General features: G+C 41.3%; 1 protein-coding gene across 2 annotated transcripts in view; it reads left to right on the top strand.

Moving 5' to 3' along the window:
- Positions 1-3162, top strand: part of LOC124152248 (WD repeat-containing protein 5-like) — an 86580-nt gene extending 83418 nt beyond the window's left edge. The window contains exon 12 of one of the 2 annotated variants that reach the window (XM_048394381.1): positions 2492-3162. In XM_048394381.1, the coding sequence (XP_048250338.1) occupies positions 2492-2714 (223 nt within the window). In that variant the 3' untranslated portion in view covers positions 2715-3162. The remainder of the gene's footprint in view (positions 1-2491) is intronic. The other variant, XM_048394382.1, reaches the window with a different exon arrangement.
- The last annotated feature ends 12276 nt before the right edge of the window (positions 3163-15438 follow it).

The raw sequence follows: 15438 nt of genomic DNA, 5'->3' as shown, positions 1-15438 counted from the left end.
CTTCGGTGAAGCACGAATATGGTGCTGACAAACCTAGAAACATAATCGGGGCGAACCGGGATTCGAACCCACAATCATAGGTTTCTGGCGTGCCCAAGGGACGCAACTCTGCACAGCGAATCGCGGCGCCTTAGACGACTGGGCCACCCGTGCCCCCTTAGGTTCATTATGACTAGGGTTCGTCCTAAGCATATGTTCATCAAATGGCCAGGACCAAAAAAAGTTTATCATATCTTTCAGTTCATTATAAGAGTGTTCGTTATAAACCTAGTTTACTGCATAGTTAATATGTCTTAGTAATATGAAAAAAACCAGGTGTTCCTTAACTTCTTTTGTTTGTTTGTTTGTTTGTTGTTTAACGCCACACTCAGCAATATTCAAGCTATATTATGGCAGTCTGTAAATAATCGAGTCTGGATCAAACAATCCAGTGATTAACATCACGACCATCGATCCACCCATTTGGGATACAATGACATGCATCAACCAAGTCAGCGAGCCTGACCACCCGATCCCGTTAGTCGCCTTTTACGACAAGCATAGTCGCCTCTTACGACAAGCATGGGTTGCTGAAGACCTATTCTAACCCAGATCTTCAGGGGTCTAACTTCTTTTGAGTAGTATATAAAGACATTGGTTAAGCATAAAGGACTGTCCGTTATTCTGGTCAGGGTCTGGAGATAGATAGATTGTTAGGGACGGAATGTTTTTCAGTCACATCCTTTGTAAGTCTTGACAAGCCTGCAAAATTATTTTTTCCATGAACAATTTTTTGTTTCAAAACATCTCCATTTCCCCTTCCTTTTCTTCCCATTGTTGATCCAGGTTAATTCACTGTGATTGGTCCGTCCAGACCAATGGGGATTCACGGTGTAGGATGTGTAGATGTGAGCATGTCAAGACGGGGATGATGACCTTCCCGTATTTAAAAGCCTGAGAACCAGCCCCTCCTTTGTCTAGTGTTGGGCTGACTTATCCATTGTGATGTTTAAACAAGTGCAAACTGTCCCATTGTTGGGGTATAATGAGAGGTGTGTTGGGATAACATTAACACACAATGTACCTGTATTGTGATGACATTAACATACAATGTACCCATTTGTCTCGGCAAAGTCGTATACAGGACACAAACCTTCCAACAATGAACTTAGCAGGTGGTTTTAAAATATTAACAACATCTGCAACCTTGAAAAAGTTTCTGTGACCTTTCTACGCTGAATATAAGAAAATGGTCAAAACAAAGGTTTTTCACTTTTTGACATTCCTAGATCTATTTCAATTTCTTACCCCGTACATGCATGAAGTGCTTATATCAGATACTTTATTCACATATCGCTATTGCACCCTCAAATATACGCTCAGTTAAAGCGCAGCGAAGCATGGCTCCCAAAATTTATGTGCATGTTAAATTAACTCAAGTTTAACACAATGTTTTTCACCACCGAAAAAACAACATTACCAGCTGATCACCGCGAGCATGTAACATTCTTTGAAGTTGTATCATTGGGTAGTTTTTAACCGAATCACTGGTTCATGTGTACTGCTTATTTTTTTCGACTTCTTTCACGAGAAAACACGCACAGTAATCTGAATCTCAGCACATTAAACAATGACTTGGTGAGCTGGAAATACAATTTAAATGGTAAAGCATCAGATCTAGTGATGTTTTGTATCAATTTTCACATTTTTATTGACCAAGTGTGTTATCACCTGTTTATTCACCTGAGTTTGTTGAGGTAGTTTTTTACTGTGCATAACACTTGACAATTTTTTTAATTTTTTGAATCATAAACAACCGTTATGTTCTCATCTTTTTTCAAACTCTGTACTGTTGTGTTGGTCATCTCGCCACACCCTACCACTCCACCTCGGTTAAACCGCTGATCGTCTATTATTTGGACCCCATAGGTGACGTTGTAGCGAGAGATCACCGTTTGTCTGAAGAACAACAGCCTTTATTCAGATATGTCTGAAGAACAACAGCCTTTTGTTCAGATATGTCTGAAGAACAACAGCCTTTATTCAGATATGTCTGAAGAACAACAGCCTTTTGTTCAGATATGTCTGAAGAACAACAGCCTTTTGTTCAGATATGTCTGAAGAAAAACAGCCTTTTTTTCAGATACATTTGTATGTCTGAAGAACAACAGGCTTTTGTTCAGATATATCTGAAGAACAACAGCTTTTATTCAGATATGTCTGAAGAACAACAGCATTTTGTTCAGATATGTCTGAAGAACAACAGCATTTTGTTCAGATATGTCTGAAGAACAACAGTCTTTATTCAGATATGTCTGAAGAACAACAGCCTTTATTCAGATAGGTCCAAAGGACATGAGTCTCTATTCAGATATGCCATAGTACAAAGTCTTTGTTCAAACATTTAATTCCCCAACATGTTTTGTTGAGTATAGTATGCTTGAGATTTGTGGAGTATATTTTTCAGTGTATGAAAACAAGCAGTACTTCATCTTCTTGTTTTCTGTTCCAGTCCATCTCAGGAAGACGAGGAGGAGGAAGAGAATTACGTGCACTTTATATCCAGATTAAATCGTCCAGGACGTGACTCTGATACAGAGTCAGATTCTGATCTCAGTGACACCGACCTTGACCCTGATGTGGATGAAGATGAAAATGACGGCCCAAGCGAGGATCTGTCATTCAAGAAAGAGGAGGAAAAAGGTTCATGGCTGTCATATTGTGCAATTTTGTAAAACATGTCGGAAAATGAAGGTTCTGTTAGATCTTGAACCGACATTAAATTTCAGAATGATGTTGCACCCAGATGACCTTTCTGTACTCATGTCAGTTGCGATGGTTACAGCTGGTTCCATCAAAAAAGAAAGTTGCATCAAGAAACAAACTTACTTATGAAATCAGGTGTCAGAATCATTTCCTAGATGGATCTCCCTAACTCCCTATGTATGTATTTCCCATCTATATGTTATGACTGTATCGTGCAGATTTAATCATTAGTCTGTATTCAGCCTGCAGTGCTATCAGCCTTACCTTTGGTCAAACACTTCTTGGATAAGAGGGGGGGACGTATGGCCCAGTTGTCTTAGGCGCTGCGATTCGCTGTGCAGAGTTGCGTCCCTTGGGCAAGCCAGAAACCTATGATTGTGGGTACGATTCCCAGTTTGCCCCGATTATGTTTCTAGGTTTGTCAGCACCATACCTGTGTTCGTGGGTTTCTCCGAAGTGGTTAACGTCTGAGACCTGCATCACTTCGGGCTTTCCTCCCACATTGAGCTGACACGCCGTGATATCACTGGAATACTGTTAAAAGCGACGTCTAAACCCAACTCACTCACTCACTCACTCTCGGATAAGAAAACCTGCATCTTAATGGTAAGCAACTTCTGGTTCCTTCTTAAACTGTTATCAAGCTGGAGTGACAACAACCAAGTGATGAGAGGGATGAGGGATATATGCATTGACAACAATGGTGATAGATAGCAAGTGGCATTGATAATTGGATGAACAGTAAGAATAACATTCAGCACACAGGTATTGAAACAAGCTAGAATGCTAATCAAACAGTTCATTCTTGGATAGTGCACAGTTGGCAGATCTTGGGTTGCAGTCACACCCCACTCTGCCCATGATGAATATCAATCTGGTTAAAGGTTTTAACACAGAGGCATTGATGGAACTTGACTCATAGCACAAATGATAACATCTAGACCTTGGCCCCGTTCCACCAACCGGTCATAGCACTAAGATGATCAGCTTAGGATCATCACAACGCTAAGATCGCCTTGTGGAACGGACCCTGAACCAGACTTGGACCGTGGAGCCTGGTGACCTTTCACCTCGTGTAGGGAGCTTTGACCAGCCTTGGACACAAAGTCAGAATGTGTTTCTGCTTATATCTTCAAGTATTAGTGAACATTTGATTTTGGAATACACAAAGAACTGCTACTTAAAACAATGCAAAGGTAAGCCAAGGATTCTATTGTTGAGCTGTACCATGTTTTTATTCCGATAGTATTCTCTATCTTACTTGAAGATGAACCAATCTGAAACACTGTATATTATTAATACTGTATTTTCGTAAATGTATTCTGATATGAAATGCAATTTGGACAAGAGGTGATGATAGCTTTGATGCTTTTCGATGAGCTTGAAACATTTCGTATGTTGACTTGATAAATTCTAAGGCTGGACAAGAGGCTTTTTTCTTCATGGACATCATTTGATCTGTCAATATATAGCATGTCCATGGTGCTACCCATGTGATTAAGCTGTATGGGGATCAACTTGTGGCATATTTACAGAGTTGCATCCTTTGGCCATGCCAGGATCTGCTAGTCATGGATTCAAATTCCAGATCTATACTCAATTATTATCCTTTGTTTGTCAGCACCATACACAAACTTGTAATTTCATTGTATTTCTCGGGGCAGTGTCATGCTAAACACCCGGGTTCGATTCCCCGCATGGGTACAATGTGTGATGCCCTCAATGTTGCTGGAATATTTCTAAGAGCGGCGTAAAACCATGCTCACTCACTCACTGTGTTTCTTAATGTCAAACCCAACTCACTATAAGGTATATGGACCTTGTATATGTGTGGATGTCTTCATCCAAGTATATGCATGACGCCAAATAATATTTGTGAAAACTGTTCTTCCAACTATTCTTTACCAAAGATCTTGAATATACTGCAGAGGATATATCTATCATGTTTATTATGAAACATTAATAATTATTTTCAGCATTATGGAAATATTGTATAATGTATTTATAGGTATTAGGGACAGACAATACTTTCCTTCTCAACATTGTCTGGTTGAGTTATGAACTATTATATACATGCATATTTATTCTTATTCCTGCTTCTTATGTTACCATGGTTACTCGAATTTTACAAACATTCATGGTTGTTGCCATACTAAAGCTTACAATTAGTTTGAAGTATTTATTCATATATATCATAACGTTTTGACACCGTATAAGTGCCTGAAAACCTAGAAATTTGTATCACTTAAAACACAATGCTGTTTGTACTGAATATTCTGTATGTATATTACCATGTCCATTACTCTGAGACATTTCATTGGAGGTAATATTTGTTCAATGTCCTCGGTAGTTTTGCCACGGACCTATATAACCAAGTATACTATATACAAGTCCGTGGTTTTGCACCAATATTACCCTATATCATTTTTTCATATGAATTTTCATTGCCATAGGAACGACAGGTAGACAATTTCCATCCATTTTGTCTTTCTCAACACCCTGAGAAACATACACAATGGGACCCTTTACGAACATACATTTCAAGCAGAGTTGACTTTTGTCTTCAGATCACCTTAGCCTCGCTTCACAAAGTGAAATCTTAGCGCCACAAGTGTCACACCAGGGCCTTTCTTCCTGAAATTCTCGTCAATGTAAGGTCCCAGAAATCCTCATATGATATCTACAATAGAGTCCGAAGATTGTTCCCTTTAAAGTTGCCTGGTACTCTCGTAATCATGATTAAAAAAATTTGATGCTAAGAATCACACCATTTTTTAAAAGATTTTTTGTGAAGTATGAAAGACATTTATTTTCGAAGCATTTTGACATAACTTAATGGCATCGTTACGTTAACTGTATTCCCGGAAACGGTAATTAAATCTTACGAGAATGCAAAGTTAAAAGTGTGATGTCTAAGGCTTTCGAGATTTTCCTGGACTTCCGGGAGTTGTAGCGCTAAGATCACATTGTTGGCAGGGGATCCTGTCTCATATTGTACTCATTGTTTACACTGATCAGATATTTTACTATATATTTACAACATACTCACTGTATCCCACACTGGTGACTGTGAGAGAACGGCTGTCACTAGACTAAGGACGGGAGGCGTTATTCGTATTGTTCATGTGATCAGACTTGTGAGCAATGTCTGCAGGATTATAATGCATGGTAGTGCTGTTTGTGCTCTTAGTGAATTAGTCTCACTGTGGCAGTTCCAGATTGAAATAGGTCCCCCGCAACTTATTCTGATCGTGAAAAGTGACTACCGTATTCAACGTAATAAGCGCCCTGCTCTAATAAGCGCCCACGTCAATATTTGCTGATATATTGGCTAGTGAACAATCCCAATTGGCACCCCTTCTGATTGATCAATGTACAGAAGACTTATTTATTCACGTATAATACGCACTCGTGTGTTATATGCACACTTAATTATGGGCAATTAAATCCTGGAAAACTATATCTGCCGTACATAAACATTTCAGGCTGTCAGCATAAACCACGAAATTTATCTTTTTTCGATTCTTTTTCAACTAATTTTTCACCAATATAATAATATTCTAATAAGAGCCCCCTATTTCTAATTTTGAGAGCGCCCTGGGCGCTTATTACATGAAATACGGTAAATGGATCGGGTGGTCAGATTCACTGATTTGTTTGATAGCGTGTCATCGTACCCTGACGGAGTGGATCGCTGCTCATAATATCGACCACTGGATTGTCAGTCCAGGCTTGATAATTTACAGGCCGCTGACATATTGCTGGAATATTGCTGAATGCAGCAGTTCAGGCAGCCCTCATATTGCTGGACTATTGCTAAAAAACAAGCAAAGCTGCTGCATGTTGGGTTTTTTCATCCATTTTTTCCAAAAATATATATACTTGTGAGTGAAAGATTTATGGTGATGTGCTTAAATAATGAATACCCTGTTATGATGTTATATTGTGCATTAAAGGTGCATCCCCAGTTATGAAATATTTTTCTAATTTTCATTTGCAAGAAGTGTCATTTCTGCCAAGTTTGGTCCTATTTGCATTGGAGTGTTCGGGTGGCCTAGTGGGCTCATGCTTTTGATCATCCCACTTTAGACCTAGGTTTGATTCCACACATGGGTGCAATTTGTGAGCCCGGTTTGTGTCCTCAACTGTAAGATTGCTTGGAAGGTTTTTGACCCTACCCTCTCACTCATTGAATACCCTGCACAGCCAATATACTGTGTTTCCTCAAATAAATGTCAGATTTCCAGAAGAAACTGACAAAGAGACTCATCAACCCTCTGTCAATATCATATTGAGATCACTGTGCAGAGTTGTGTCCCTTGGGCACGCCAGAAAACTGCGATCGTGGGTTCAAGTCCCAGTTCACCCAGATTGTTTCTAGTTTTGTCAGCACTCCAACCATGTTCGCGGGTTTCACCGAAGTGGTAAACATCTGAGACCCGCATCACTTCAGGCTTTCCTCCATCATCAAGCTGATACGCCGTGATATAACTGGAATACTGTCAAAAGTGCCAATAAACCAACTCACTTACTATCATGTTAAGACAGATAAACACTGTCTGTTAGATTGGAGGAAATACGGTATATCAGTGGCGCTGTTTGTGTATAGAACAAGAACATTACTTTCATGGCGGTACTGAAAATGGCCCTCTAAAAATAGAGATGCACGTATACGATTGGTTTGTTATGGCCTTTGTTGTGGTATTATTCATCATATATCTGTTACATAATGAATTGAATACAGTGAGATCAACGTTACTTATACTAGATTTTGTTACTGAATGAAAGTTGAGGGAACTGTCTTTGGTTAACTATTTCCGGGAGAAGATGTTTGTGTATGTTATGGTTGGTGGAGTGCCATGCCGCTGGACGAAAGAACAATACATGAAGGAAATCTGAAATATATCTGAAACTGATAGAAAACAGAGAGACCTTTTTACATGCAGATGCTCGTAATGTCAATCACTGGATTGTCTGGTCCAGACTCGATAATTTACAAACCGCCGTCATATAGCTGGAATATTTCTGAGTGCGGCGTTAAACAACAAACAAACAAACAACATGCAGATGAAACATTGGTGACGTATAGTTGAAAGAGTGACACACTTGAAATATTATGGACATTTAGCTGAAACATTGTTGACACATTGTTGACACATTGTTGAAACAATGAAACACAGTTGAAATATTATTAATACATCGGTGAAACATTGACATGGTTGAAATGTTATAGATACATATGTGAGACATTGTCACACGGTTGAAATGTTATCAATACATAGCTGAAACATTGTCAGACAGTTGAAATCTTATTAATACATAGCTGTAACATTGTCACACAGTTAAAATGTTATTACTACATAGCTGTAACATTGTCACACAGTTGAAATGTTATTAATACATAGTTGAAACATTGTCAGACAGATGAAATATTATTAATACATAGCTGAAACATTGTCAGACAGTTGAAATATTATTAATACATAGCTGTAACATTGTCACACAGTTGAAATGTTATTAATACATAGGTGAGACATAGTCACATGGTTGAAATGTTATTAATACATCGCTGAAACATTGTCACACAGTTGAAATGGTATAGACACATTGTTGAAACATTGACATACAATTGAAACATTGACACAGTTGAAATATTGTTAACATTGCTCAAACATTTACAGGCTGCTGAAACATTATTGATGCAGCACACATTGACGCAGCACACATTGACACAGAACACATTGACACAGCACACATTGACGCAGCACACATTGACACAGAACACATTGACACACCTGAAATAGTATTTACTCACATATCTATCCTGACATATTGGAAGCAACATATATATATTCACAATCACCTGAAGTTTCCCTCTGGTGTGAGACCCCTTCTTTTGTGTGTGTTTACTTACTGCTGATGGGTGCTAACGATGAAATTGTAATGCTCTTGTATGTATCATATCTGTTAATTGTAGAACATGTATGAATCATGTCAATATACTAAATAAACTGTTTTCATGAATGAGTATGAGTTTTCCTTGATGTTTATTAGACTTCAATAATAGACCTTTATGTGCGTGTGAGGGCACGGGTGGCCCAGTCGTCTAAGGCGCCGCGATTCGCTGTGCAGAGTTGCGTCCCTAGGTTTGTCAGCACCATACCCGTGCTCTTGGGTTTCACCGAAGTGGTAAACATCTGAGGCCTGCATCACTTCGGGCTTTCCTCCCACAATAAGCTGACACGCCGTGATGTAACTGGAATACTGTTAAAAGTTGCGTTAAACTCAACTCACTCCCTCACTCATTCACTTATGTTCGTGAGTGCGTCTCCTTGTACTAATCCGGACATTTGGCAGTTTTATTGCCCACTGAGATACCACCAGTTTAACATGGATACCCCACTCAGAGACAGTAATGCTGATGTTCAAGTTTATTGCACTCTTTTTGCATTGTGCATGAAGGTACATGTGTTCATCTTCAAGCTGCCATTTCTTGGGTTACAAGCCCTTGTGGACATACATATACATGTAGTTAAACATGGATACCCCACTCACACACAGTACACTGACTTAAAGCGACTCAGTCATTGTTTTATCCCTTTAATGCGGAGCGCCAGGCAGGGTAACAACAAGTACCATCTTTTAACGTCTTTTGGGGTATGATGCAGGCAGAGTTCGAACCACCGACCATCTGCTTTCCGGGCAGTCCCTCCATCCTCTACACCACAGAGGCGGCCCTACTACAGGGTTTCACTGAAATAACCTGTCGGTGGAGGTCGGTCCCTAACAGCCACTGCTCTGAACCCAACACATGATATGGGGGAAAGTCAGATTCAGTTGAACCCGTGGAGATTCCGGGTTCGAATCGGTCCCTCGGAACCAATGCTAGTCGTAAGGGGCAACTTCGTGGATCTTGAGGCCAGGATTGCTTACTTGCTTGATGGCGTGTCAACAAACCGCAACGAGGTCGATCGTTGCTCATAGTGTCAATCACTGGATTATCTGGTCCTGACTCGACTGCTCGCAGGCAGCCCTCATAGCTGGACTATTGCTAAAAAATCCAAGCAAATCTGTTGCAGATTTCATCCATTGTTGCAATAAACTATATATTTGTGAGTGAAAGATTTATGCTGATGTGCTTAAATTATGTATACCCTGTTATTATAAACACACAGATTCCGTGACTTGTTTGTTGTTTAACGCCGCACTCAGCAATATTCCAGCTATATGACGGCGGTCTGTAAATAATCGAGTCGGGACCAAACAATCCAGTGATTGACATCATGAGCATCGATCCACGCAATTGGGATACGATGACAGGCATCAACCAAGTCAGCGAGCCTGACCACCCGCCTGTTAGTCGCCTTTTACGACAAGCGTAGTCGCCTTTTACGGCAACCATGGGTTTCTGAAGTCCTATTCTACCCCGGATCTCCACGGGTCTTCCGAGACTTGATTGATTGGAGTAATGGCAATGTGTTCATCCCCCCCCCCCACCCCCCCCCCCCCCCCCCCCACCCCCCCCAGGCCCCCCGCCCCCCATCCCCATCCCCCGTAAACGTCTAAGACCTGCATCACTTCTGGCTTTCCTCCCACATCCTGCTCACGCGCCCTGTTATAACTTAATACTGTTCACAGTGGCGTCAACCAAACTAAACTCACTCCTATTAAACGGCACACTTACCCTAAAGTCGCCTCAAAGTTTTGCGCTAGTCATGGATTTATTGTATTTGTAAACATTTTGTTGTAATTAGCTACCACCTAGAAGACGTAATAAGCCAGTTCGGGTTGAACTGGTTCTCAGTTTGCGGGGCGATGGAAGGCTGTGCGACTTGACAGTTATTTGACAAGCACCATCAATTGAGCAGATACATGACTAACACTAAGTTTCTGAAAATATATAATTTTAATAGAAACAATCAACTACATTTAAACTGTAAAGGAGCCCCAGTGACATATGAGATGAAGAGCCTGTGGACAATCCCGACTTGCTTTATATAGGGCTATAGCATTACAGAAAGGGCTGGGCGAAGGGAAAAATAATATGGTTGAGGGACTGTGAGACAGACCCTCTGAAGACCTTGCACGTGAAAAGGCAGTTTGCTAGTTCAAGTGGTTACCTTGATCTATTCATTTAATTACTTTGTTCCGCCCACCGGGTTTTGGAGGACTTCCAATGATAGGCGATAACGCTAAGCCCTCGATATGGATCTCCTTTGCCTTCTGACGTCATTATTGATTGTAATGTACGTCAGCCATTTATCATCATGTCCGACACTATAAAACACTACGTCATTGGAACAGTACCTTGGATTGACTGACGTATTTGAGCACGTGCAACATAGTATTGAGAACATCCTTCATTAAGTTCAGTATCACGTGAATAAAGGAAAGTCCATCACCGAATAGTATCAAAGTTATCCTCATTCAATCAAGAACAACCGAAAACCCCAATCCCTTTTACTTAATAAGGGCACGGGTGTCTAATGGTTCCTGGCGTAGTATCTCTTGCGGAGTTATGTCCCTTGGAAATGCAAGGTCAGATCATCGTGGGTTCGAATTCCAAATATACTGATAGCAATAAGAGATCGCTTTGTGAAACGGGCCCCAGGTTAGTAGAACATCAGTATCCCAAAATAGCCCCATAATCTGATCAGGAACTTCAAACCTTTATCTGTCTATTCTTAAGACTCCACTTCATTCAAGAACGCCCGGTCAACCATTATGTTCGATTATCAGAGAAGGTTAAAATAAGCACACACTGACTACGAGTATTCAATCTACGGCTTTGACGCTGCATCTCCGTGTTTGGGGTCGGGTATTTTGGTATCAAATGAAGAGACTTAGAGACGTAAAACCGGAAGGCTAAGAATAAAAGCATCTGTTAGTCCCAGAATAGTTCTCATTCGTGTATTCCCGGTTTCTTTGGAAAGCTTTAGACGAAAGCAGGTAATATGACGTTGGAGTGAGATTGTCACGGCGTTTAACCTAGTAAAAAAATTACTCGGCTAACAGGTTGTCAAGGAAGCCTATTGAAGATGTCAAGTTATTTGCGTAAGAGGAAAAGTCGCTAACGGGGAACTATCTTTGGATAACGACACTGATGGTATCAGGCAGTTTTAGCTCAGTTCTTCGGTTGCATTTAGACCCCGCGAATATGTGGGGGGTATCTGAAAAGCTGCACTTTGGCGTGACGGAACAACGCTTAACTAATGTAGACTATCCCACCGCCCGCTATTGAGTCATTCCAAAGACCCTGCTTCGAGGTCCCAGAAAGGAATGAGGATGGTTTTACCCCGCTTTCACCGAAGTGGTAAACGTCTTAGACCTGCATCACTTCGGGCTTTCCTCCCACATTAAGCTGATACGCCGTGATATAACTGGAATTGTATTAAAAGCGGCGTCCAACCAAACTCACTCACTCACTCACCCTCTATAGTATGATTTTACGCCGTTTTTAGCAATATTCCAGCAAAATCACAGCATGGGACACCAGAAATAGGCTTCACACATTGTACCCATGTCGGCAATCGAACCCGGGTCTTCGGCGTTACGACCTAACCACTAGGCTACCCGACCGCCCCATGAGGGCTATATTTTTGGTGCCCCTGTCTTGATGGAGCTGGGAAGTATGTTTAGGCGAAGTAGACCTAAACGCTTTCACTTCATTCAAAGAAATCTATCCTCGTCACAGCATGGGCAACAGATCCCTCGCAACTTACGCTTGTCCTAAGAAGCGACCAAATGGATCGGGTGGTCAGGCTCCCTGTCATGTCATCCATCGCATCCTAATTGCATAGATCGATGCTCATGATGTCATTCACTGGATTGTCATGTGCAGACTCGATCATTTACATTATTTATTCTATCCCGGATCTTCACGGGTTAACCAAAGCGGTATATACATTTACTCTCTTCAACATTTGAACCGCCTCCGTGGTCCATTGGATCGAGCGTCTGCCTGGAGAGGGAAAGGTCGGAGTTCGATCTCTGGCCGCGTTTTCCATAAGACGTAAAAGGATTATACTTGTTGTTACCCTGCCTGACGCTTGGCATTAAGGGGATACAACAAAGACTGGTCGGCAAGGAGTCATGTACTGTGTCTGGGTGGGGTATCCATGTTAGACTGCCCCGCTAGGACATCTGGCTTGTCCAGGAATGAATATGATTTGGTGTTGATTGCGATTGGTCATCGGAGGTGACGGAATGATGCATTGACTCACGAATGGGTTTTTCTGATGTGCAATGCGACCCACTCGACTTTCCCCGCTACCTACATAATACCCCGGGCATAGTGTGGTGATATTGTATGGCTTCACTGCGAACCGTGTTAGGCAAGATCCCGCCGCATATAGAAAGTTCGTGTGAGTGAGTCAGTTGGGTTTAACGCCGCTTTTAACATTATTCCAGTTATATCTCGGCGTGTAAGCCTAATGTGGGAGGAAAGCCCGAAGTAATGCGGGTCTTAGACGTTTATCACTTTTGTGAAACCAACGGGCACGTGTATGGTGCTGACAAACCTAGAAACATAATCGGGGCGAACCGGGATTCGAACCCACAATCATAGGTTTCTGGTGTGCCCAAGGGACAGCGAATCATGGCGCCTCAGATGTCTAGGTCACCCCCCATATATAGTTCGTATAACATAGCGGGGGATATTGAAGACGTGTATTCTATTCATAACGGAAATGAGACATACACTTGGATTAGAAACCAAAGCAAACGGAAACAGTTTGAACAGTTATATGACTGTTATGACTGTTGCAGTTGTATGTCACGTGATAGTCACATGGTAGTCACACGAAACTATATCCAATATGGATTCCAGCCAGAACCAGAACCAGAACTGTTAATAAGCGCAGCTAGCTTTGAGCTTCAGATATGTTGTAGACAGGATCCCCGTCAAGTAGCAAAGCCGACACAACTAGGAAGTGATTAAGAGGCGAGCCTATCACTCTCGAAAGCGATCAACATGTTTTGATGTGAGCCACCGTCGGCCGTTCCGGAAGTCTCGTGGTGAGGTAGCATGTCAATCTATATTAACCTTAACCATAGACATGGCATTCCCTCTGTTGCCGCTCTCAGTTGTCTGGAAGTGTAGGCTTAGCGTTAGACATTGTCTAAGTACCATCACCTCTGGATGAACCAAGTACATGTTGCTATAGCCAAAAATCCAACTTGATCGACTCTATGATGGCTGCAATAAGACATACCTATTTTCTGGTCGGGTTCTAGGCGAGGAAAAGGGTTTTGGTCGGTACGTCCATACTATAGTGTCTATTTCTACTATAGTGAGTTGGGCGGTCGGGTAGCCTAGTGGTTAAAGCGTTCGCTCGTCACGCCGAAGACCCGGGTTCGATTCCCGACATGGGTACAATGTGTGAAGTCCATTTCTGGTGTCCCCCGCTGTGATATTGCTGGAATATTGCTAAAAACGGCGTAAAATCATACTATCGAGAGTGAGTGAGTGAGTGAGTGAGTTGGGTTGGACGCCGCTTTTAATAATATTCCAGTTATATCACGGCGTATCAGCTTAATGTGGGAGGAAAGCCCGAAGTGATGCAGGTCTCAGACGTTTACCACTTCGGTGAAACCCACGAGCACGGGTATGGTGCTGACAAAAACCTAGAATCATAATCCACCCGTGACAATTGAAATGGCGACTTTACTCTTACAAAGTAAGAATGTGAATGTTGTTTAACGCCGCAGTGATCACGATAACAGTTATAACACAACAACCTGTACATAATCGACTCTGGGACAGGCAAACCAATGACTGATAGCATGAGCAGTAAGCCACGCCGTCGGGGTACGGTGACTCACTATGACCACCACGACTTTGCCTTTTAAGCCATAAAGAAATGTAAAGAACACCTGATCCGTTCATATTATTAAAGTTAATCTGCCATAGCTTGACAGATTAACTTTTATATTAATTTGAAAGAATCGGGAGTTCTTTAACTTCTTTTGACAAGTGGGGCGGTCGGGTAGCCGAGTGGTTAAAACGTTCGCTCGTCACGCCGAAGGCCCGGGTTCGAATCCCGACCTGGGTACAATGTGTGAAGCCCATTTCTGGTGTCCCCCGCCGTGATATTGCTGGAATATTGCGAAAAGCGGCGTAAAACCAAACTCACTCACTCACTCACTTTTGACTAGTATATCGGAATAGCTTCTCTATGTATATCAAAGTTTTATCTACTACTTTGAGTATATATCTGATTACAGAAAAAAAACCTTTTGTGATAAACTCCTCATTTTTGGCGATTGTTTCATGACCACCCATACAAAGGATTTACAAAGTACATATACCAACGGTCAGTTAGATCTGCTAATGTCATAATCAGGTCTGTTTCGCTGGCGTTTCTTATCATGGTAAAAAAAGTTTATCGATAGACTTCATCGATTTGTTTTTATATTATATAATAAAAGAAACGAAAACAAGAAATATTCTTCAGTTTTTCACATGTATTTAAAAAAATTAATTTACATATTAATTCAATTCTCGTTTTCTAATTTGTCGATTCTAACGCGAGGACTTTCACTAAAAAGTCTTTTCCCGGAAAATAAAGACTTTTTAGAACTTTTGTGTGTTTTTTCAATTTCTTAAAGGAAAACAAATTGGCTGCTGCAAAGAAAATGTTGTTTTGTACAATTTTTCAGTGGAAAGAGATACGTCTTTGAATCCCAGGACAA

The sequence above is a fragment of the Haliotis rufescens genome, unplaced genomic scaffold (assembly GCF_023055435.1).
Source record: "Haliotis rufescens isolate VD_foot unplaced genomic scaffold, xgHalRufe1.0.p SCAF_13, whole genome shotgun sequence".
In the NCBI taxonomy this organism is placed as follows: Eukaryota; Metazoa; Mollusca; class Gastropoda; order Lepetellida; family Haliotidae; genus Haliotis; species Haliotis rufescens.
The sequence above is the reverse complement of the archived record's forward strand: the minus strand, read 5'-3'. Positions and strand labels throughout refer to the sequence as shown.